The 25,981-nt window shown below is 32.6% G+C and overlaps 1 protein-coding gene across 1 annotated transcript; it reads left to right on the top strand.

Annotated features, from left to right (window-relative positions):
* Window positions 1–8,266: 8,266 nt before the first annotated feature.
* LOC113751500 lies at window positions 8,267–10,051 on the top strand. Its single transcript, XM_027295531.1, has 2 exons — window positions 8,267–9,248; window positions 9,578–10,051. The coding sequence occupies exons 1-2, from the start codon at window positions 8,267–8,269 to the stop codon at window positions 9,610–9,612; spliced, it is 1,017 nt and encodes a 338-aa protein (XP_027151332.1). The 3' UTR covers window positions 9,613–10,051.
* Window positions 10,052–25,981: the final 15,930 nt, after the last annotated feature.

Here is a 25,981-nt window from a genome sequence, read left to right as displayed (position 1 = left end):
ATCTAACTTACCATGCACACACTCATATTTAATACGCACCACTATTTAGAAATTTTTCAAATTAGTTTTACAATTGTCAAAAAAAAAATTTAATAATTGAGGCCCTTTTTAATGATTGTCTCTTGGGTACCTATTAGCCAAATTCTCATAATAATATCCAATAGTGATATCTAATTTTAGCCCTACTAGCTTGCTCATAATTAAAAATCCTGCAATAGTATCCTATGTTACGTCTGATTACCAATTGCAACTTTTGTAAGTAATTATTAAGTTCTAAGGGCAACATCCAGTTCAAGGACTAGCATCATTAACAACATTATTTTAGATGAGGAAGTCCAGAGGTGGTCTTCAAAATTGAGATCAATTAGCAATTGCAAATTTTGTTGGTAATTATAAAGTTCTATGGTGGCATCCAATTATATGACTAATTAATATTGATAATATTAGTTAATAATCGTTAAAAGGTCCCAACTGGCACCCAATTTCATATCAATTGCAACTTTTATTAGTAATTATAAAGTCCTAAAGTGACAACCAATTCAAAGACTAATTAGTAAGTTGTTGAGTTAGATAGTTCTATGTAATGCCAACTTTATATTTCCAGTTGTCGTCACCCAGGCGTAATTAGTGTTTGTATACTTTTGTTTTATTTATTCTTTTTTATATATAATAATCAAATCCATTTCTCTTTACTTACTTTTTTAAAATAATTTTAATGAATTTTTTATTTTCCTACCCTTTTTATACATTGGAATTAAATATTACTATTTTTAAATTTTTTTTATCAATCAACCCATAATATTCCTACCTCATGGTTTCCCTAATAACATGTTCTCACCTAATTTCTTTTCATGCCAATGATAAAGAATATTACATATACTCACGTCATTGTGTATGTGTATTCCTAGCTTAATTATATTTATGTTTTTTAAAAATCTTGACAGCTTCATAATTCAATAAATTTTCTTACTTTTAGCATATTGCTGGTACTAATCCATTTAGTAAGTAATTAATTATAAATGTGTAAGGTGACAATTATATATAGCATTAATTAGTCTTAACAAGTTTAGTAATTGATATAAAGGCAAAAAGTGGCAATTATTTTTAGGCCAAAATAGTATTGACAAGTTTAATAAGTGCTTATAAAGTCACAAGTTGATAATCAATTTTAAGAATGACTACTATCGGCGACATTAGTGAAACAATTCCAGAAGTCTAAAGTGACAAATAATGTTAAGGGTAATTAATTTGTATTAACATATTAGTCAAACTATTAGAAAGGCCTGGTTAAAATCAAATTTAAGCATAATTTGTATAGGCAATATTAGTCAAACTATTAGAATTGTCTAATGTGGCAATCAATTTTATGCTAATTAGTGTTATCAATATTAGTCAAATAATTAATAAAAGGCTAAGGTGACAATCAATTTTAAGCATAACAAGGTTTGATAATTCAATCAAATAAACAAAAACGCATGAGGTGACAATCAATTTTACAACTAATTAGCATCGACAATTTTAATAAAAAAAATTAAAAGGTCTATGCTGCCGATTAATTATAAAACACGTTTATTAAGTACTTACAAAGGCCTAACATGCAATCAAGTTTAAGGTTAAGTAAATATCGAAATATTAGTAAGTAATTGCAAAAAACTAATGTGGTAACCAATTATAAGGTTAATTAGAATGGACAATTTTTAGTCAAAAAAATTTGAGTATGAGGTTTCACCTTTTTTAGTCCCTTACTTTTACAATGGTGTTCTTTTGGCCCTTCACGTATCCAAAATGCACCATTTTCATCCCAATTCTCATTTTTAGCTATATTTTCACTTTTAATTCTAATTGTGAACTAATTTGAACCAAAGCTCAAAAAGGGAAAAGAAAAGAAAAAAAGCCATTCTTTAGGTTCCTAAGTTCATTCTTTGAAAGTTTTCAAACTCATTTTATTCTTTTTAAGATATTCAAACTAAGTAAATGTTGAATGCTAGATTTAGTATTTAAAATTTTATTTGTGGTGTTTTTAGGGTCCAAACGAAATGTTTTCTTAGTAATAATGTATTATGAGCGAATTTCTAAAGTTTTGTAAATTATTTTTTTTGGGTCTAAATCATGTAGCACTTAAAATAAGGTAGTTTACTACAGCAATTTAGTTTCAAATAATATTTTTATAATTTCTTTTCATGATTCTACTCATATGATCAAATAAAGTGCTACATGATTTTGACAACATTAAAAGATAGAATATAATTTATGAAGATCTAAAAATTCATTCATAAAATGATATTATGAACAAAATAAATCTTGGTTGGACCATGAAAACACCTCAAATAAAATTTTAAACAGTGAATCTTACATTCATCTTATAAAGAAAAAAACAACTGATCTTGGAAATTTCCAATTTTACAATAATACTCTAAAATTTGGAGAATGAATTTAGAAGCATAAGAATGATTTTTTTTTTTTGTTTTTTTAGCTTTGGTTCAGTTTAGTTCAAAACTAGAATTAAACGTGATAATGTGGCCAGAAATGAGAATAGAGATGAAAAATGATACTCCCTCCGTCCCACTTTGATAGTCCTGTTTCTTTGTTTACACAGTTTAAGTAAAAGTAGTTAACTTTGTTGGAAAAGTAAATTTAGATTGCTATTGTCTTAAAATACCCTCACATTAAATATGGTACAATTTTATGGGAACTTGAATTAATGGTAAAAAAAGAATCAACTCTCATTAAATACGGTAGATTTATAGTAACAACAACTTACATTGAATAAGGGTATTTTAGAAAAATTAAAATACAACTACATTCTTCAATTAGAAAGTGGACTATAATTTGGGACAGACAAAAAAAGAAAACAGAACTATTAAAATGGGACGGAGGAGTACATCCTAGATATGTGAAGGGCCAAAAATCACCACCCTTAATAAACCCGTTTTGACTTCCTCTCTTTCACGAAAGTATTTTGTACTATTAAATAAATGAGACATCATGAAGTAGAAAGTGCCCGGAACCTTGTAAGCGTAAATGTCTGCACCCAGAAAAAGTGTTCTGCATAGGAAATGGGGCTATGACTTATGAGACACGCACACAGACACAGAGCATGTCCTTAGAAAACACAACACATTGAAATCTGGGCAATATATGGTGCGGTATTTCAGTACGGCATTTATTCTATGGTGGAAAGCAGGTTGACCTGCCCACCGTAGGTAGAGAGAGTGTTAGAGGTACAGCTCAGCACAAGCATCTCTATCAATTTTTTGGGGCCCAGTTGAGAGAAGGTGACCGCAAAGGCGCAAAGCCTATCCTCTGAAGGAGCTAAGAGCAAATACTAATATAAATTGAGTTGGGTGGTTAAATAAATTAGTGAAACTATAGATGCTATACTGGAATAACAATAATAGCAAAAGACCCTATAAATACTGGATGATTTATGTTTATGATTATTTTATTTACAATCTCAATTCTAGTTTCTTGGTGTATTATATGAATTATATTTATGATTACTTATCTACAAATTTGATATCGATTTGAAAGTCACCATGTTACGTATAAAATTACTTATCTAATTTTTAAATTACTTACAAATTTGTATGTATATAAACACGTCTAATCCTTTTTTATTTCAAAAGTAAATGATGTTAGTATGTTGCTCTTCCTCTACTATCTCTGTTTAGGTAAGATAAGGACACAGATTTATTGATATTAAAACAGAAGTGACACAAAGTAGGATATAATTTATATTCTATTTCTCCCCTTTTTTTTTTTTTTTGTTAATTGGGTCCACGTGAGAGTTTTCTGCACGTTTTACTATGGTATGAAACATCTTTAGGGAGAGGTATTAGCATTTGGCTCGGCTTTTTGACAAGCCAATTGCAGTTAAATCTCTAACCATTTATAAAAGACTGATCTGTCCATTATTAGCAATCTTGTTCATGAAGACAACACCATGCGTGGTGAAGATTGATCAGGTATATCAGGAGTGCACATCATGAGTAGTGGGAATGTACCTGCCTATCTAATGGCCAAAAGGACATTGTCTGTAAATTCTTGTGGGGTGATTTTCTTCTTGATGTTTTCTTGCTCCTGCACAAGGCATATCTTAATAAATAGTTGCTGATTCTCCCAAAAAAAAAAAAAGACTTTACTCTAAAATATGATTGCATCTAATCTAGAAATCATGATCAGTGACTTTATGCTAAACTTTGATTAAACACAAATTTTTATTAAACACATCCATCATCATGATCAGTGATAATACTCTAAAATTTGATCCCCTCGTAAAGTCTCTTTTTCAATTTTGTTGGCTCCTAAACTTCTTAGTATTCATCATGGCGCAGGATCACAGCGCTTCCGAGATTCACGCTCGCAAAAATTCCGTCGCATTGTCAGTACGCAAACAGGAACTACAAAAGTCCCCGACAGAGATTCTATTTTCGTTTTCAGCATTTTATACGTTATATGCGTTGGACAAGTACGTGCAAGACAGGACAAACAGAGACCATGCATGTTTGTTGTTGGAGGAAATACTTGCATTATATTTCCTGTAACAAGTAGGTTTATGTTTTTCTTAGGCAGTACATTGTTTCACTTTTCCTTTCTTACATTGTATTCCTATTTATATTAAAGTGGATCTTTTCCGTTCTGAAACCTGCCTGTTATGGGTTTGATGGCCTTGAACATTTTTTCTTTTTTGAAAAAAAAGGGTAATAAGAAAAGGATTGGGCTCGCAATATTTAGAATTGTCAGGTCATGCACCTCATTATTGGATTTATTGAAGAACATGGAAGGAAAGAGGAAAGGATGTGGATAGGAACTGATCAAATGGTTCAGGTTGAACTAGTACTAATGTGGGGAAAAGGGAACTGGATTAAAGGAACAAGGGACAATAATTGATCATTAACTCCAAACCGCCTACACTACTGATGGATCTTTTCTAATAGTATCTCCTATTAGTTTTAAGGTGGAAGATATATAATTCAATAGGGTTTGAGCATGATGGATGATCCGATCCCTTTACAAGAGACCTTTTAATTGCATTCACCATAAAGTTCACTCAACAAGCCAAGAAAGACACCAAAATTGATCCTCACAGACAAACCAATAATACACTATTTGATATTCTGATTATTTATGAGTCCAACAAGTGAATTATGTAACCATTCTCCTTACAAGTTTTAACCAATGCCCAATTGATTAATGAGTCATTCTAACATCTTGCACTGCTAAGAGCAACCTGATATCCAAGTCCATAAAGCAATCATCCTCCCTGAGTTTATCTGTCACAGTATTATTGACAGCAGACAAGCCTAGAATACTTTTAGGCAAAATCTTGATCTTGAAAGTTCAACGGTGAACTATGCCATCCTATCTGGAAAATGAAGGTCATAAAGCATGCAACCCGAGTCCGGTCCAGTCATTTTACCACTGGAAAATGAAGGTCAGAGAATGTGCTACGATTGAATTTATAATTATATAGAAGACGATGCATCTTTCCTGTTCAGAGTCTAAAGCCTATTATTGGATTGATGGCACTGAAACATTTGAAAAAAAAAATGGAGAACATAGAACTGGAGTGTCAATACATAGAGCTTTACAATTCTGCACCTGATGATTGGATTTATTGCAGTGCATGCAACAAAATAAGAAAGGATGTGGATAGGAATAACTAGAATTGTTAACCATGATAGACTTTCTACGACTTTTTTTTTTTTTTGGTGTAAATAGCCATGATTCACTTTATTCCCTCCCTTGAAGGAATAAAGAGACCTCTTGAAGGAAACTTGAATTCAAGATCAAAGTCGAATTTTTGTGACATAAAACTCAATTTTTTTAGATACCATTCAGATGACTCTTGAAGGAAATTTGATTTCAAGATCATAAGTGTGTTTATCACAGTAACCCTATTATCCATCAAAAATTACTTTACAATAAAAGATGTAACCATTCGTTGTCCTTTGTGCTTTCCTTTCTGTGCCAAAAAAAAAAAAATTCAATCCAATCACTGTTAAGTGTCTCTGTTAGAATTGGAATTGCAATTATGTCCAATCAAAATATAGAACAGGACACAATTGAATCAAATTGGTAGCTGACATAGGATGGAGGAAGATCATTTTATGAGTCTTAAGGCTAAGGCACAAAGAATTGCTTCTCTTTTAAAGCATTGCTCCTAAACTTGTAAAGATTAGTCTCTTTTATGTATGTATGTATGTAAACACGTCTTATCTTTTTTATTTCAAAAGTGTATGATGTTTGTATATCGTTCTTCCTCTAATATCTCTGTTTAGGTAAGACAAGGATATAATTTATATTCTCTTCCTCCTTTTTTTTATTTAATTGGGTCCACGTGAGACTTTTCTGCACGTTTTACTATGGTGTGAAACATCTTTAGGGAGAGGTATTAGCATTTGGCTTGGCTTTTGACAAGCCAATTGCAGTTAAATCTCTAGCCATTTATAAAAGACATTTAAATCTCAAGCAATCTTGTTCATGAAGACAACACCATGCGTGGTGAAGATTGATCAGGTATATCAGGAGTGCACATCAAGGGTAGTGGGAATGCACCTGCCTATGTAATGGCCAAAACTACGGCTCTATTTGGATTAACTGTTTTTGAAAGTGTTTTTTAAAAATTTTACTGTAGCTGTGTATATGAAAAAATTTTACTATAGATGTTTTTTGAATTGTTTTTAGAGGTATTTTTAAAATATATTTTTGAGTATTTTTATAATTTACAATTTTTTTTGAAATTTTTTTAAATATATACTGGCTCTGTTTCTATATATTAATATTTATTTATTTATATATATAATATTTATTTATTTCAATTTTATTTTATAATATGTATATTAATACATCTTTATATATATAATATCAATATAAATTATAAATATAATATGCATATTAATATATATTTAATATACATTTATAAATATATTAATATATATATTAACATATATAAATATACATATTATAAAACAAATTTGATATATATATATATTTATATATTTATATAAATAAATATATTTATATATTTATATAAATTTATATATAAATATATTTTAAACAAAATATTAATATTTATATATAAATATATAATATTTATTTCAATTGATATAATATATATAATATACATAATTTAAATATACATATTAATATTAATATAATATATATAATATAATATACATAATTGAAATATACGTATTAATATATATTAATATACATATTATAAAACAAAATTGAAATAAATATATTTATATAATATTTATTTCAATTGATATAATATGTATATAATATACATAATTTAAATATACATATTAATATTAATATAATTTATATATATAATATATTTTTTTTTATTGGCTAACCCCGTCCACGGGGAGGGACGCCACTCCCAATCTTATTCATAACAAACTGAAGTACAAGGAAACTCAAATTTAATCAAATTCTAGGGTTGTTGCACCTTCCTAACAGAGGGCACTCCCATAATATCTAGGTGAAGTCCCTCCCGAGCCAACCTCGGTCAATCACTCCAATGCACATACAACTTGATAGCTTGGTGAGGGTGCGCTACCCCGACATTGGCTAGAGTATCCACTAGCTGGTTGGCCAGAGTATATTATTAAATATATATAATATAATATATATAATTGAAATATACATATTAATATATATTAATATACATATTATAAAACAAAATTGAAATAAGTATAGTCATACATTTATATAAATATATATAAATAAATATATTTTAAACAAAATATTATTATTTATATATAAATATATATATTTATTTCAATTGATAGCTAATATATATAATATACATAATTGAAATATACATATTAATATTAATATAATTTATATTGTTGAAAATCTAGAATATCTTTTTCTATGTATATCCCATGATTTCTGCTATATCCCATGATTTCTGCTCTATTTTAGGATAGAATAATTTACTCCTAATGTATTTTAGGATAGAATAAATTAGCTCCTAATTTTTAGGAAATTACAGATTTCATGGAATTGACAAAAGTCAAATTCCATTTGTATAAATGTTGTACAGAGTCCAGAACAAAAGATATGACAGAACAATTCAGTTTTTCTTTTTGTTCATGGTATCAGAGCTTTTGCTCTTGGGACCTCTTCTTGTCAGCCTTCATTGCTGAGTGCTTTCCTCTTTTCAAGTCTTTATTGCCAAGTGCAATTTCCAGCCTTCATTGCTGATTTTTTTTCATTAGGCCTTCATTGCCAATTTTTCTTTGAAACCTCCACCATGTCTGAAACTGAAACATCAGAAATCCACTCCAATACCAAATCAGAAGAGACCTCAAATATTCCACAAACAGGGGATTTGCAGAGTATCCAGGCAGCCTACAGGCTCAACTACAAGTGGTCACAATTTGTTCAAACATTTCTCAAAGGAAAGGGCAAAATCAGCCACTTGCATGGAACTGGACCGAAAAAGAGAGATCCTAAATTCGCTGCTTGGGATGAAGAGGATTCTATGGTCATGTCATGGCTGTGGAACTCCATGTTACCTGAAATAAGTGATACTTGCATGTTCCTACCAACAGCTCAAGATATATGGACTACTATTCGACAGACCTATTCAAAGGCAGGAGATGCTGCCCTAATCTATGAGATCAAAACAAAGATCTCAGCCACTAAACAGGGCAACCTTTCTGTTACTCAATATGCCAACCTTCTGCAAAATCTATGGCAGGAACTGGACCAATATCGGTGTGTTCAGATGGTGTGTAGTGAAGATGCAGCCACCTTGAAAAACTTTATCGAAAAGGATAGAGTTTATGACTTCCTTGCAGGTCTGAATGTGGAATTTGATCAGGTCAGAATCCAGATATTGGGGAAGGAAAGATTATCATCTCTGAATGAGACAATATCATTGATTCGAGCTGAAGAGAATAGGCGAGAAGTCATGTTAGAGCCTAAAACATTAGAAGGCTCAGCAATGATTTCTACAAAGTCAAATAAAGACACAATTTGGTGCACGTACTGCAAAAAATCACGCCATACGCGAGATGATTGCTTCAAACTCCATGGGAAGGAACAAGTCCTTAGTCGTAAAGGAGGATTCAAAGGGGGAAAAGTCCACTTAACTGCTGGAGAAGACCAAACACAAGAAAAATCCAACCAGGCTGGTATGGGAGAATTCAAGAAAGAAGAAATCGAAAAGCTAAGAAACCTCCTAAATTCCCTTGAAAAGTCCTCTAGTACGTGTTCATTGGCTCAATCAGGTAAGTACCTTAACTCTTATGCTTTAAGTGCCTCAAGCATGTCTTCTCTAGGCTCTTGGGTCATCGACTCAGGAGCTACTGACCATATGACTCACAGCCCAATCAGATTTAGAACATACAACCCATGTCCTGGAAATAGAAAAATTACTGTTGCGGATGGATCTCCTATAACTGTTGCAGGCCAAGGGACAGTAAATCTATCAAATTCTTTGTCCCTAAATAATGTGTTGCATGTCCCAAAATTGTCCTCCAATCTCATATCCATCCATCAAATTACCAAAGATCTGAACTGTAGAGTAATTTTCTATTCTACTCACTGTGTTTTTCAGGATTTGGTTACGGGGAGGACGATTGGACTTGCTAAGGTGAATGATGGGCTTTATTACCTTGAGGAGATGAGTGGCAACAAGGAGAACAAAAATCAGTTATCCCTCACCTGCTCCTCAAATAATAAATCTGAAATTTGGCTTCATCATTTCCGTCTTGGTCATCCATCTTTTATTCTACTTAAAAGCATGTTTCCTTCACTTTTCAAGAATGAAGATGTTAGTAGTTTTCATTGTGATACATGTGAAATTGCTAAGCATCATAGACTATCATTTCCATTGAGTAATACAAGATCTACTAGACCTTTCTCTTTGATACATACTGATATTTGGGGGCCTTGTAGAATTTCTAGTATTTCTGGAGCAAAATGGTTTGTCACATTCATTGATGATTGTACTAGAACTACTTGGTTATTTCTTATGAAAGAAAAATCAGAAGTAAGCAGTATTTTTCCAATGTTTCATAAAATGATTTGTACACAATTTGGAAGTTTGATTAAAAGAGTAAGATCTGATAATGTAAGAGACTATTTTAATCAAATTCTCTCATCTTTTTTCCAAAAAGAGGGTATAATACATGAGTCATCTTGTGTAGATACACCCCAACAAAATGGGATTGCTGAACGAAAAAATAGACATTTACTCAATGTGACTCGAGCAATTTTGTTTCAACATAAAGTTCCAAAAACTTTTTGGGGGGAGGCTGTTTTAACTGCTGCACATTTGATAAATAGAGTACCTTCAAAAGTACTAAATAATCAAAGTCCCATTGCTGCTCTTTCTGTTTTTTATCCTGATTTTAATGTCTCTTGCACATTGTCACCAAAAGTGTTTGGTTGTGTTGCTTTTGTACATGTTCATGCACACCAAAGAGGGAAACTTGATCCAAGAGCTTTAAAATGTATTTTTGTGGGATACTCAAACACAAAGAAAGGATATAAGTGTTATCATCCTCCTTCAAAAAAATTTTTTACCTCCATGGATGTCACATTTGTTGAAAATGAACCTTACTCTCAAAGTAACAATCCTCATCCCCAGGGGGATAGTTCTTGGGAAGATAAGGAATTTCTCTTTGATCTTCAAAGTCCTACACTAAACTTAAAGTCTTTCAAGCCTGACCATACACCAAATTCTAAAGGAGAACATACTAGCAGTGAACCTGAACCTGAATTTGAAGTTGAACATGCCAGTAAAGAAATTGACCCTGATCTTGGAGCTGAGGGAAAATCTGGTTTAAATCCAACTACACCACTCAAGGTCTACTCAAGGAAGAAAGTTCATATTTCTGAACCTGTGCAAATCCAAGAATCTGAACCACAATCAGGTACTGAAAATTCTGTTCCTTTGTGTGTTCAATCTGACTCTGCTTCTTGTGAATTTAATGATTTAGACCTGCCTATTGCTGTTCGAAAAGGAACACGAGAATGCACTAAGCATCCAATCTCAAATTTCGTGTCTTTCCATAGACTCTCTCCACAACATAAAACTTTCCTTACCACCATCAACTCCATTTCAATCCCACAAACACTACAAGAGGCACTTAGAAATAAGAACTGGTTACATGCTATGAAAGAGGAAATGAATGCCCTAGAGAGAAATAAGACTTGGGAAATTGTAAACCTGCCCAAAGGAAAGAAAACAGTGGGGTGTAAATGGGTGTTTACTTTGAAATATAGAGCTGATGGTTCATTAGAAAGGCATAAAGCTCGGTTGGTCGCAAAAGGATATACACAGACATATGGGATAGATTACCAAGAGACCTTTGCACCCGTTGCAAAAATGAATACTGTGCGTGTTCTTTTGTCTTTAGCCGCTAACTTTGGTTGGTGTTTACAGCAATTTGATGTTAAGAATGCATTCTTACATGGGGATTTAGAAGAAGAGGTGTACATGGAACCCCCACCGGGTTTCAATGAAATGTTTTTTGAAAAGAAAGTGTGCAGGTTAAAGAAAGCTTTATATGGATTAAAACAATCGCCAAGGGCTTGGTTCGGAAGATTTACTAAAGTGATGCTAGCAATGCAATACAAACAAAGTCAAGGAGATCATACTTTGTTCATAAAATATTCAAAAGGAGGTGTTACAGCTCTACTTGTATATGTAGATGACATCATCATTACCGGGGATGATCCAATTGAAAGAGAAACACTCAAAAAGTGCTTAGCAAAGGAGTTTGAAATTAAAGAACTAGGGAGGCTGAAGTATTTTTTAGGCATTGAGGTGGCATACTCAAGTAAAGGCATCTTTGTTTCCCAACAAAAGTATGTCTTAGACTTGCTTAAAGAAACAGGCAATCTTGGATGCAAGGCAGCAAGCACACCCATTGAGCCTAACTTGAGATTGAATGAAGAGAAGGATGATAGCACAGTAGATAAGGGAAGATATCAGCGGTTGGTTGGGAAACTGATATACTTGTCCCATACAAGGCCGGACATAGCATTTGCTGTAAGTGTAGTAAGCCAATTTATGCATGATCCAAGAGAGAAACACTTGCAGGCTGTCAATAGAATTCTATCCTACCTCAAAGGGACACCAGGTAGAGGAATTTTGTTCAAGAAAAATGAAGGATTGCTCATAGAGGCATATACTGATGCTGATTATGCAGGTTCTGTTGTAGATCGTAGATCAACTTCAGGATATTGTACATTTCTTGGTGGGAACCTAGTGACATGGCGGAGTAAGAAGCAATCGGTTGTTGCAAGATCAAGTGCGGAAGCAGAGTTTAGAGCTATGGCTCATGGAGTTTGTGAATTGCTATGGCTCAAAATAATACTTGATGATCTTAAAATCAAGTGGGAAGGACCTATGAAACTCTATTGCGACAACAAGTCTGCCATCAACATTGCACACAATCCAGTGCAACATGATCGCACAAAGCACATCGAAGTTGATAGACATTTTATTAAAGAAAAGCTGGACAGTGGCATGATTTGCACTCCATATGTAGCATCAAATAATCAATTGGCAGATGTCTTAACTAAGGGAATGCCAACTTCCAACTTTGAAGACATTACATGCAAGATGGGAATGGAAAATATCTATTCACCATCTTGAGGGGGAGTGTTGAGATCTAGAATATCTTTTTCTATGTATATCCCATGATTTCTGCTATATCCCATGATTTCTGCTCTATTTTAGGATAGAATAATTTACTCCTAATGTATTTTAGGATAGAATAAATTAGCTCCTAATTTTTAGGAAATTACAGATTTCATGGAATTGACAAAAGTCAAATTCCATTTGTATAAATGTTGTACAGAGTCCAGAACAAAAGATATGACAGAACAATTCAGTTTTTCTTTTTGTTCATATATATATAATGTAATATACATAATTGAAATATACATATTAATATTTATTAATATACATATTATAAAACAAAAATGAAATAAAAAATATTATATATATAAATAAATAAATAGTAATATATATATATATATATTATAAAACGAAATTGAAATAAAAAATCTGATTTCTATTTTCGATTTCAAACACTCCATTACCGAATTTGAACCAAATTCGCATAATTCGAAATAAAAAATTTCAAATTTTTTTGTATATTTGGAGTTGTTTTTGATATATTGTTTGGATATGGTGTTTTTTGAGTTGTTTTTGTTTGTGTATTACTGTAGCATTGTAAATGAAAAAAATTGTTTTTCAAAAAATGCTGAATCCAAACAGAGCCGACATTATCTGTAAATTCTTGTGGGATGATTTTCTTCCTAATGTCTTCTTGCTCCTGCACAAGGCATATCTTAATAAATAGTTTCTGATTCTCAAAAAAAAAAAAAGTCTTTACTCTGAAAAATGATTGCGTCTAATCTAGAAATCATGATCAGTGACTTTATGCTAAACTTCGATCATGGATGGAGCAATTCTTTCAAAACAATTTTTTATTAAACACATCCATCATCATGATCAGTGGCAATACCCTAAAATTTGATCCCCCTCGTAAAGTCTCTTTTTCAGTACAACGGATCTTCTGTCCCACACCTTGTGTCACTCTCTGTCCCATTTTGTATTATATTGCTATTTCTCCTACATAAATATCATTTTTTATTTTTTTTTATTTCCTTAAGATTTAATAACTATTAACTAAGTAATACAAAAAATTTAACAAACTAAAAAAATTTCAGGGTGCACCAATCCAGTAAATTAATTAGCTAGTTATATGGAATTAATTGAGAGACGTGGGAAAACATTTGGGACCTATAGATATTTATATAGGCACATTTGGGACCCTTTCATGTCTAACACAACATGTTAACGAGTCATTAGATTGACAGCAAAATGCAGAGAGACAGAGAGAGAGAGAACGAAGAAATTGTTTTAACTCACCTAATCTGAAACTACTTTGGTGTCACTGTTCGAGACATATCAAGATGGCCAAAGTGAGACATATCAAGACGGCCAGAGTGAGACGTTTGCCACCCAAGACGGCCAAAGGATGGAATATATAGTACTTTAGACCTAATGCTATATTAACAAGACACCTCCCAAGCATTTCGTTCAGCCTTGCAGAAACACATTCCCCTTTGCCACCGAAAAAAAATTCCCTTGAAGCACACATTAATTGTTCCGATAAGGAATGTGGGGAAAATTCAGGCTTGCTGTCAATACCGTGATCGGCCTGGCCAAGCAGCCCCTCTATGGAGGAGGGTAAGGCCAATTCCACCAGAGTTGCCCGCTGCCCAAGTTGAGCCTGGTGGTGCAGTATCTGAAACAGAGGAGCTGCAGCCCGCGCGTATGGTGGAGCCTTTAAGTGTACAAGTTATCAAATTTGGTTTTGAATGTTTAAGACTTTTTTTTTTTTTAATATGTTTAAGACTTCAACCAATTGTGATAGGCTCACGTCTGGGTGAACCTGATTTTTAAAGAATCTTATGATTCAGATTGTGCTACACTACTTAAAGTATATTCAATTTTTAAAAATTAATGATTCAAATTGCGCCACAATAAACACCAGCCTGTGGATAAGATAGATTCGAGCCATTTATTTTTCCTCTTCTTTATTTTTTAAAATTTTGTTCCCATTAAGACCACAATAATCCGTTGATCATGACTCCAATCCAAATCCCCCGAACATATTTATAGGATGATATTAAATGTGGTACAAATAATGGTCCTGCTACAAGTGATTGATCAATGAATACCAGAAATATAAGAAGTGGAATAATGTTTCATATGATATCTTAACTTCATACAGTAGCAATTTGCGGGCATGAGATCTAATGATCATCTCACTGCTCTTTTTAAAGTATACAATTATCAACTAATTTGGGCACACCTAAACTAGTATACATACACCAACTGAGCAAGCCATGCTATAGTCAATAAATTGGACTTCATATGATTAATTTAATATGCCATGAACAAAAACTTTATATGGAACGACTAGTAAGCTAGCATAAGCTCAAGATTGAATAGGTTGTTTCTGCCTTCATTTTTCTTTTTCTTTTTTTTTTCCTTTACCAGTTTATGAGCTCACTCATATATCTTGCGGTATAGTTAAGTGCCATGCGGTCAATGAGTCAGAGTATGTATGCGTAGAATATTTATGTATGATTTTTGTCTAACAGGTGCCTGTTGAATACCCATTAATATATATATTTCAGGTGTCATATTTTTAAAAATATAAAATTAATTATGAAAAATAAATAACTACAAGGGAAGATAAATAAGATTAAGTAGAGAAGGTATAGAAATACAAGAGAGGGTAATAATTGTTAGTATGTGTATATATATATGGTAGGTTAGGTAAATTTTAAATGTGTTACATACATTGGGCATTCATTAGAAAAATACTTTATGTAAAAAGCTAAAGGGAGACATAAAAGGTGTTATTTCTAGATATAGCTAGTCCATCTAATTATTCCTCTAAATAACTACGTAATTATTTAGCAGGTGATTAGATGTTTTATGATTAGTAATATTTTAGTCTTTTCTTTTCTTGGATGTGGATAACATGCCATGGTTAAGTATCTAATTGTCGATAATTAAATCTTTTCAATTCTCAAACCTATCATTGGATTTACAGCTCTATAATTAAAAAGAGACAAAAGATAAGAGAAAGTAAAGAAAAGAAAGAAAGGAACTACAAATGACGCTTTTGGGGAAAAACAGAATAACAGATTTGGAGAAAAACAGAAAGGACTAGGAATGAAAATCCCTTCAGTTCTGAAGCTGTTGTGGAGGGACTCGAAGAGGAAAACAAAACCAAAAAAAAGAAAAAACAAGGATGGAGAAAAATAGTTTCCGCTTTATTTTTCTCGTCCCCGTTTTCACAAAGTCGAAACGTCCTTTCTTACCCTTTCTTTTTCTTTTTCTTTTTCTTTTCTTTTTTTTTCAAATCTCCTATATAAAAGCAGCTTCAACCTCCCTCTCCTTCAACCCCTCCCTCCTTCAACCTTAGAACTAAAATATTACTACGATGATGAATTTCTTGATCTTTGTCATCAATCTTGTCAAGCGCATCCATCTCTTTGCCTTCGGAGCCTTCACTTGGAGACCAGGCAGTCCACAACAGTCCCCGTTCTCACCTCAGTTGCCAACTACCCAAGGAACCCAGGCTACTGCAACACATCCCACTGACCAGCAGACACCCGCAAGCAATACCTATGTTTACATGAAGATACAATTGCCATTATCAATCATAGGAGTTTGTTTTACGGCTGTTGGTACTACCCTGCTAGCTCCCCAAACTCCTAAACCACTTCCAATGACTTTTCACTGGTTTTTCATGGCTGTTGTCCTTTCTCTGTGTGATGTTTTCCAAGACTTTTCCAGGCATCCCTTGTGATGGACCATATTGCCGTATTCTTAGCCTCCACGGCGTTCATGCTGGCCATCTCGATGAACTTTCCGATCCCATTTCTGGTATCACCGTGGCACTCTATTTCATTGCTATCCTTTTCATAATCTTTGCCAATCTTTTGATGCCTCGAGGCACATCAAATCCAACTACCCAAGGAACCCCAGGCTAATGCAACACATCCCACTGACCAGCAGCCACCCCCAACCAATACCGATGTTTACATGAAGATACAATTGCCATTATCAATCGTAGGAGTTTGTTTTACGGCTGTTGGTACTACCTTGCTAGCTCCCCAAACTCCTAAACCACTTCCAATAACTTTTCACTGGTTTTGCCTAGCTCTCGAGCTGTCCTTTCTCTGTGTGATTGTGTCTATGTATATCCGAAGATGCATCCAGGTAGCATCTCTTGTGATGGACCATGCTGCCATATTCTTAGCCTCCACGGCGTTCATGCTGGCCATCTCGATGAACTTTCCGATCCCATTTCTGGGTATCACCCTGGCACTGTATTTCATTGCTATCCTTCTCATCATCTTTGCCAATCTTTTGATGCCTCGAGACACATCAAATCCATAATCCGACAGGGTTGCTTGCTACGTCTCTCTCTCTTTTTAAGTATTAATAAGTCGATGTTGTATAACATCTGGGCTGCTTGTTTTGATATGTTTTATGTATTTTTTTTTTATTGTAAATCGTATTAGACTCTAATATATATAAAGTATAAGAAGTTGTTAGTAAAAAAAAATATGTATTTGTAGCATGTTCTTAAAAGAAGAAAGAGAGATCAATGTTTTATATATGGAAATAGCTAGTCCACGTGACTATTTCTTTCAATAACTAAGATATAATTCAGCAGGTGATAAATAATGTTCTAATTTTTCAGTCTTTTCTTTGTCGGAATATGGTTATCATGTTATGATCGATCTTATATATAAGTTACGGAGTCTATCATTTAATTTATTATCACTGGCATAAAAAAAAAAGAAGAAAAGTCAGAGATTGAGAAAGTATAGGGACTATGAATGAATAAATAGATCTTTACAAGTTTTCAGTTCTAAGCTGATATGGATTTAGTAAATTCCAAAAAACTATTCATTTGATGAAATAATAAGACACAATTTGAACTATTGAATCTTTAAAAATCGATCTACTCATGTTTTGGCCGTGAAGTAAAGATATCATATGCTACTGCTAAGGATCGAAGGAAGATAGGCATATCACTATTATCCACCTTTAGATTGAGGAAAAGTCTTACTCCTTACGTTAATTTTTACGCTGAGAACACCTTGTCATTAAACGTGCCTATCTTAAAATTGATTTTATTGATGCAAATCCTCTTCGTTAAATGAACTCACCTTGTCATTAAGGGAGTGGTAAATTCCGACCTTGCTTTTGCTTTAAAGATCATATTTACTGCAGAAAATTTAAGGAACAAAGTACTAATTAATCATGGGGGGATTATTATAGAATAAAAACTTCGGTGATAATTACATATTGTGTGGTATAGTTTTATTTAGAATGCTATTGAATGCCCCATGTCCACATTATTGTGAAAGTTCGTATTTTGGTGTCAGACCAATTCTTTTTCGATTTATCACCATTTTGACTTGGGATAGCTAGGTAGTTTCGGCATTATTGTGAAAAATTATTATAGCATTAATTTTTGAATACCAGCAATACCCAAATCGCTTCTTTTTTTTTTTTTTTGGTTCTAATGTCATCAGCAATAGCAAAATGTGTTTAAATTTTATCCTTGACATCTAAAAAAAAAAATATATATATCGTTTTGCTAAGTACTTGACTTGCAGCATAGAATAGAATAAGAACCAGGAGGCCCATCGGTTGATTTTGGGACATGGATGATCCTTCTTGACAAGTGACAGCCATTGCAGTACAATTCTTTTTTTTTTTTCTTGTTGCTTTTTTAAAATATTAAAATTGAACTTTTTGTTGTATGCTATTTTTTTTTTATTTATCTTGTTGTAAGATCTGATTTTATGAAGTTATAGGAATTATAAATAAAAGAAAAAGGTTAAAAATCTATAAATGAAGAACCTCATCTTTTGCTAAGTTTTGTTGGACCAAGATAACCTTAATTTATTCTATATTTCTAAGAGTGGAACTTTTAGTTCCATTATATTGTTCATGTGAAAATTTGCACACATCCAAAATACTCTTATTCAATTGTACTCGTATTCAAACTTAAGTATCTATATTACAATCATGCTATTGAATTATTTCCTTCCACTAAACCTGATTTACTCTTTTTTTTTCTTTGGTAGGGAGGACAATAACTAATTTAACCATATGCTAACATATGAAATTAAATTACAGAAAATATTTCTAACTGACTACAGAGCAATTACAATATTATTCGATTTTAGTTAAGATACTATTAATTCTGTGCATACTTATTTACTTTTCATTGATTTTAATCTCAACTTCAACATTTGCTTACACTGGTAATCATTGGTTATTATCCGATTTAATTCTAACTTCGATCACATGATGCTTAATTATTGCTTATCATTGGTTTTAATATCAACTTCTCTTTGATATTGAGAATTACATTTTTATCACTCAATACAAATCTCCATTCTCGTTTCATAACGATTAATTGTTTCTTAGTTATCATCAATTTTAATTTCAACTTCGCTTTGATTGAGAATCAATTTTTTTTTTTTTTTTGAGTAAATGGCCAAAAAGTTCATCAAACTTTTTAATAGTGCACCAGCTGCTCACTGAACTTTTTTTTTTGGCCAAAATAGTTACTCATCTCTAGAAAACGCACCACTCAAGTCCTTTCAATGTATTTATTGGCTAATACAGCCGAAAGCATAATAAAATATGCGAACTAATAACTAGTTTCTTCTGGCTGGATTAGCCACTAATTGACTTCCCTTCAGATTTTAATTCACTTTTTTTCTAATGTTTACAGTAACTCATCCATTTTTTTGATTAATCATCTAAAATCTCGGTTCTAGTTTCTAAACAACTAATTCAATTATTTTTATTAGTACTCATTTACAATCTCAATTCTGGTTTGAAAGCCTCTATGCCAATTATGATTATCAATACTCAACTATAATCTGGCTCTCAGTTTTAAAGCCACTACATCAATTATGTATACGATTACTCATCTACAATCTTGCTTCCAGATTGAAATTTACTATGTCAATTACGACTATCAATACTCATTTACAATCAGAGTCCCTATTTAAAAGCCATTATACTAATTATGTATACATTTTGAGTAATCATAAACATAATTGACATACTGCCTTTCAAATCAGATGTCAATTATATTGAAAGCTACTATGTCAATTATGTTTATAAATACTCATTTACACTAGCTAACTATTATGTTTCAACTATCATAAGTCTTTGGTTAAGTAGTCTTTGGTTAAGTATTCACTTACACCTTAAAGTGTTGATTTGTCATCATTAGAGCTATCAACCACAATCTAATTATATTTACTTGCCCAGGTAATTATATTTACTTGCCAAACCTGCTCACTAATAAATGGACTTGGGTATGAAATGAATTTTAAATGAGTATGCAATTAAACTCATTTAATTGGTAGACAATGAGTTGACTCAACTCACCCATTTATTCCCATTTAAAAATAATTATACATTTAAACTCAGATTTTAGTGGGTGTTAAGTAGATAAATTTGAATCTTTAACCAATTTAATAACAATAAACTGTCATTATTTCTTGTCAAACAACATGCAAAAAAAAGTAAAATTTTAAGTGAGTTATAACTCAATAATTGAGTATACCTATACTCATTTATTAAATAAATATAAATGGATTGACTCATTTTGACCCATTAAATGGAACCTGCCCGAATCACTTATTTTCACATCTCTAGTCATGATATAGATGGTTTTAAATGGAGAACATAGAACTGGAGTGTCAATACATAGAGCTTTACAATTCTGCACCTGATGATTGGATTTATTGCAGTGCATGCAACAAAATAAGAAAGGATGTGGATAGGAATAACTAGATTTGTTAACCATGATAGACTTTATACTGACTCCTTTCTTCTTCTTCTTTTTTTTTTTGGTGTAAATAGCCTTGATTCACTTTATTCCCTCGAAGGAATAAAGAGACCTCTTGAAGGAAACTTGAAACTTGAATTCAAGATGGAAGTTGAATTTTTGTGCCATAAAAAACTCAATTTTTTTTTTGGGAGTGAATTACCATACTACATCATTCTTGTTAATCATAAGTTGGTGAGTTTTTGTCCTCTAACGACAGGTAGCTCATTCAAATGACTTATCAAACAAACTGTTTTAGATCGTTCAGGTGACTCTTGTCAACTCCACAAACCACCAAATCTAGTCACCTACCTTTTACATTTATGAACAATGCTCAAAAGTCCCATATCGGTTATATACACGTGAAAAGATTATAAGTTATAATCGTATACTTGGGCACGCCAACTTCTATTTGCATAATTAATGGAAAAGCAATAATGCAGTGGATGTACAACTCTGAACCCAAGTATGGTTTAAATCAAGGCCTTCTGTCATAAAACAAAATTTTATGTGTTGCACACAAGACGTCGAAAAAATTATACATAATGTGATTTGAATCTTATATTTTCTTTTTTAGATCAATCTTTTCTCTTAGCCTTTCAGAGATGGTCATTGTAGCTACCTTTCCTACCCAAATTCTCCAAATTCGATACACAATTTCGTCAAAATTTCAGGAAGAAAACAATAACAATGAAAAATGAATAAATGATTCGAGCAGAGCTACATGGGTCTTAATCTAAAGCTGAAATTTTGATGCAGTTAAGAGCATGGGGCTTTGTTTCGAATTCTCTGTCGAATGAAATTGCTTGTCACTTGGGGAATTATGCAACATGCATGTTTAGTTATTGGGCAGTACTGTTGATTAATAGGATACTCATGAAAACAAAATGGGCCGGCCTAAAATCTTAGTATCAATAGCATCTAACTCACTCTATTTTGGGGCCTTATTCTGATTGAGACGCCAGTCCAGGAGAGCATTGGCAGCAAAAAGTTGAAAAAAAAAAAAGTGTCCCTGGCCCTGGGGAAGATTTTGATTTTTTGAGTGCTCTGCTTGTGAACATGAAGAAGGTAAACCCCATGCTTCTCAGATTACTCAAATCTGGCAGGTTATTAAAATGCTCCTCAGATTACTCAAGACATCCCCGACAGATGTCTGCATTTAACATTTTCCCCCCTTTTTATTACTGGTGAGCTAAATTGTTCCTTCTTTTTTATAAAGAGGAAATACATTAACCTCCCGCAGCTGCACGACAAACAACAAAGGGAATTAAAAAAAAATTGTATTCTCACGACATACATTTTCTTTTTACATTATTCTACTTATGTGAAGGGTATGATGCGAGAGTACCCTCTTATATGCTTTCGATTGGTAAGCCTGGCTTGCCAATTAGGCCGAGCAATGTTGTTTTGGTGAAGAAAATATATTGGGCTAAATTGGCGCTTATAAGTGGGATCACGGGTGGTGCCCGCATCTAGAGGATGACACAATAAAACTTTTTTAGTCTACACACACAGATATATATACACACACACACTAGTTATTGAGGCACATATGTCTGAATGAATGATACATAATTTTTTACTCATAATTCAACTTCTCGTTCTGCATTCATCTAAGCCATTTATGTAAACAAAAATTTTTTTACGCTGATAGTATATAAAAAGATTAATCCTTGACCATGCATCCTTTCTTTATTACAAATAAAGCATTGTTACTTTTTTTTTTACCCTTCCACTCATTCCTTTTTTTTTTTTTTTATTACTCTCCCACTTCTCTCCACACTCAACTGTTAAGCACAAGATTCTAAAAGTTCTTTTCTAACCACTGAACCAATCCCAGTAGTGAGTTTTTACATCTTACCTTTTATTAGATGCACTTATCTTTTTAATTTGTTTTGCTGAATATACATTGCATTTTTAAATAGCTTACTTTCGTTACGTATGCCGCGCCTGCCTTTTTCAGGGTGCAACGATCCAGTCAAGTAGCTAGTTAATTATCACTTATCATTAATTGAAACAAGTCGGGAGGCGTCTGTTGAAAAAAAAAAAAAAAAAAAAAAACAAGTGGGGATGGAAATATTGCTATTAAAGATCTGCTTGAAAACTATAAATTCAAGGGTGTAACTTTACCATCAATCAAAAGATTGCACGACCCGTTTAATCAAAATGAGTAACCAAACAGACTGATTACCAAAAAAAAAAATTAAGCAGAAGACTTGTAACTCATAGAATTGCATTCTGAGCAAACTACTGAAGAGATTATGTTCCTATAGAATTTTTTATTTTTTTCTTGTGAATATTTTCTGGAATAGTAAAGCATCCTCAGGCTGAATTGCTCCCATGTTCTTAAGTTTCAACCTGAGGAAAACTTCCGTAAATTGAAAATATTGACTTCATCAATTCCACTTCCTATACATGCTCTGATCGCTTATGCTTTCTTAACACTTTTATTAACCATATAATTTTGATTAAATGTGTCAAAGTGATGTTATCCAATCTAAAACTTTGTATTTAGAACAACCTTACGTGCTTCTCAAAACAGGTACATTTGCTTTGGGCATAACTGGAAAACGATAATATAGGTGATCAAATCTAGCATGCATGGAGATCATCGTGTGACTATGCAGTCATGACCTTTATCTCTTCAGTTAATTCACTTAATTGACCATCATATCTACACCTAGTGATGGTATGGTGTCAAATGTGATCAAATATAGTCATCTCATCATCATTTTTCATCACTAGGACTCCATCAGATTGTCAAAGCCAGGTTAGGAGTGTGCAAAATGGAAAAACCCCGATTTATAGACTGAATTCGAATTGAATTCGGAATTTTCGAAATCAGTAATTCGGAATTCAGAACTGAAATCGAATTTTTAGATTTCGAAGTATGCGAATTTGGTTCGAATTTGGTAATGAAAATTTTCAAATTGGTCATAATTCGAAATCAGAATTCAGAATTCCTATTTCGATTTCAAATTCGTTTTGCATATATATATAATATTTATATATATGTAATATAACATTTACATTATAATAATAATTTTTATATTCCTGAATTTGGTGATTCAGAATTCCTATTTCGATTTCAAATTCGTTTTTCATGTATATATAATATTTTTTTATATATATGTAATATAACATTTATATAATAATAATAATCTTTATATTCTTGAATTCGGTGAAATCGGAATTTACCGAATTTCAAATTAAATTTAGAACGAATTCGAATTCGGAGTTGGTGAATTTGAAATCGAATTCGGTCGGAAATTCTGAAGCCAAAATTCCAAAAAATTTTGATTTCAAAATTTCAAATTACCGATTTCGATTATGATTCACACCCTAAGCCGGGTCATCATTTCTTGTCAAAATACTTAGTACTAACTAGCTCAGTTAATTGCACAAGAGAAGTTAGTTAAGGGAACCTATATATAGGAGTTATGGGATGTAAAGGAGATCAACTTGTACATGAATTAATCTTCTCAGACAATGCATTCTACTCATCTCTCTCCTTAATTCTGAACTCTATCTTTCCTATCCTCTTTGTTTTCTTCTTTCTTGACTCTTCTTCTCTTCCCTCTCCTTCTATCTTCCTGAAGTCCTTAATTCTTCAACCCTGATCATTAGATGTATGTTTCTGCTAGCCATACTCTGCCGGCCATACAACCCAGACACTGAGACAAGCGATCAACTACAAACTGGAATTCTGACTTTTCCATGCCTAGTCCTATATGTGCATTAACTTCTTAGTTTTGCCCTCCGTGTCTTGTTACTGAAACATTATATGGTAAAATCTCAGTTTGCTTTGCTTTTTAGGCCGCATGATATCCAAAGATTCAGGTACCCTATATCATCTAAATGCAGAACAATTCAGCAATATGAAACCATCATCTAGTTAATAGTTATTTGTCATCTAGTTATTAGTATACTGTATTCTGTGATAATAGTACAAGTTTCTGTAAAGAAGCAATTTCCAAACAGAGGATGTTATGTCGTTAACATCTCATCTCATGTGGCCTATTCAGCTGATGATGAGCTTAGATTAGGTTCAGATCACTAGAAACTTAGCCAACTAACACCAGCATATGAGCTTTAGAGTTCTTGATAGAGCATGAAATTCATCACCCATATTGTAGTAGGCCAGACTTACCTGTCTGCAATAAAAGGCCTGGTTTTTTAGATTTTCTCCTCTTCTGCAATAATGTGTCTTTGTTGAATTATCTGCGCAAATATGACATGAAGTTCAGATGCAATCCCACATATAACTTCAAAGATTGAGCATGCTGCATTGTAAAATACCCTATTGCATCTTTTAATAGCATTGCTGGAATGGGATCGTAAAAAAACATCAAATTGCCCTGAATACCTCAGCAGCTAATGATCCCTTCAAATAAACCCCAACCAAAAACTGAAAAAAAAATAAAGGAAAGCACGGTACAGATGCAAAGATCATCCATATGATCTTGTACTTGTTCTTTTTGGCGATGTGATGCCTATTACAGAATTTTACCTGTATCAGTGCTTTATATTTCGAAGGACAGAAGAAGAAGATATTTGGCTCTGACAGCCAAAAATAAAACATATAACCTAAAGTACAACAAAATTTGGCCAGCCACAAGTAAATAAAGTACGAACGGAAAAAATCAAGAAAAGTAAAAAAGAATGAAAAGTTATTTTTTCCAACCAAGTCCTTTTTCCACCTTTCTGCTTAATAAAATGTCTCGATTAATTTTTTTTTTTTTTGTAACTATTCAGTCAACTCCTTGTCAACTATTGTACTGTGGATGGAGTTGGCCGGAGTTAGGATGCAAATGGGGCGAGCACCGACACTGCAATGCAATTTGGCTGAGTCATTTTTTTGACTCTTATTCAACCTCTGGATTACTGGGGTACCGGTGTTGGAGTAGGGTCAGATTATCGAATACCCATCCTATCCTTGCCATTAATTTAATTAAAATAAAAAATATAATTTTATTTGTATTTAACATATTCGTCTGATAACCAACAGATATTATTTAAAAAAAATTCATATCCTTGCAAAACAAGAACCCAAAAACAATAATAATAAAATCGTGTTAATAGCTATAAAATTACATCCAATCTCCATTACAACTTAATAAAAAACTATAGTTGTTCCTCAATTTCAATGCTCTTAATCATATACTTTTTGAGACAAACATGAAGAATTAACATTAGGTGTAATCAATTCAAGGGTAAAATATAGAAAACTTCCTTGTAATTTTTGCAAAAGCTAGTAAAGGTCTCCATAGTTCAAAAAACTCGAAGGAACCCCCCTTGTGTTTTAAACAAATCTAAAGCATGGACAGAAAATATATAAATTAGTATTAAAATCTTAACTGTCTCCATTACCTCCCAGTTTTTGTATTCTTCATTTAGTTTTACTTCTCGTTTTAAAAAAAAATAAAATTGTGCCCTTACCGAAATTTAGTGGGCCAAAATGATATTTCTAAAAGTTACTCATTGGTTTAACAAGAACTTTAGGAGTCAAAGTGAAATTCTGTGTGGAAGGAACTCATGAGATG

This window comes from Coffea eugenioides, chromosome 11, assembly GCF_003713205.1.
Source record: "Coffea eugenioides isolate CCC68of chromosome 11, Ceug_1.0, whole genome shotgun sequence".
Lineage (NCBI taxonomy): Eukaryota > Viridiplantae > Streptophyta > Magnoliopsida > Gentianales > Rubiaceae > Coffea > Coffea eugenioides.
This window is presented reverse-complemented; position numbering and strand designations above follow the sequence as displayed.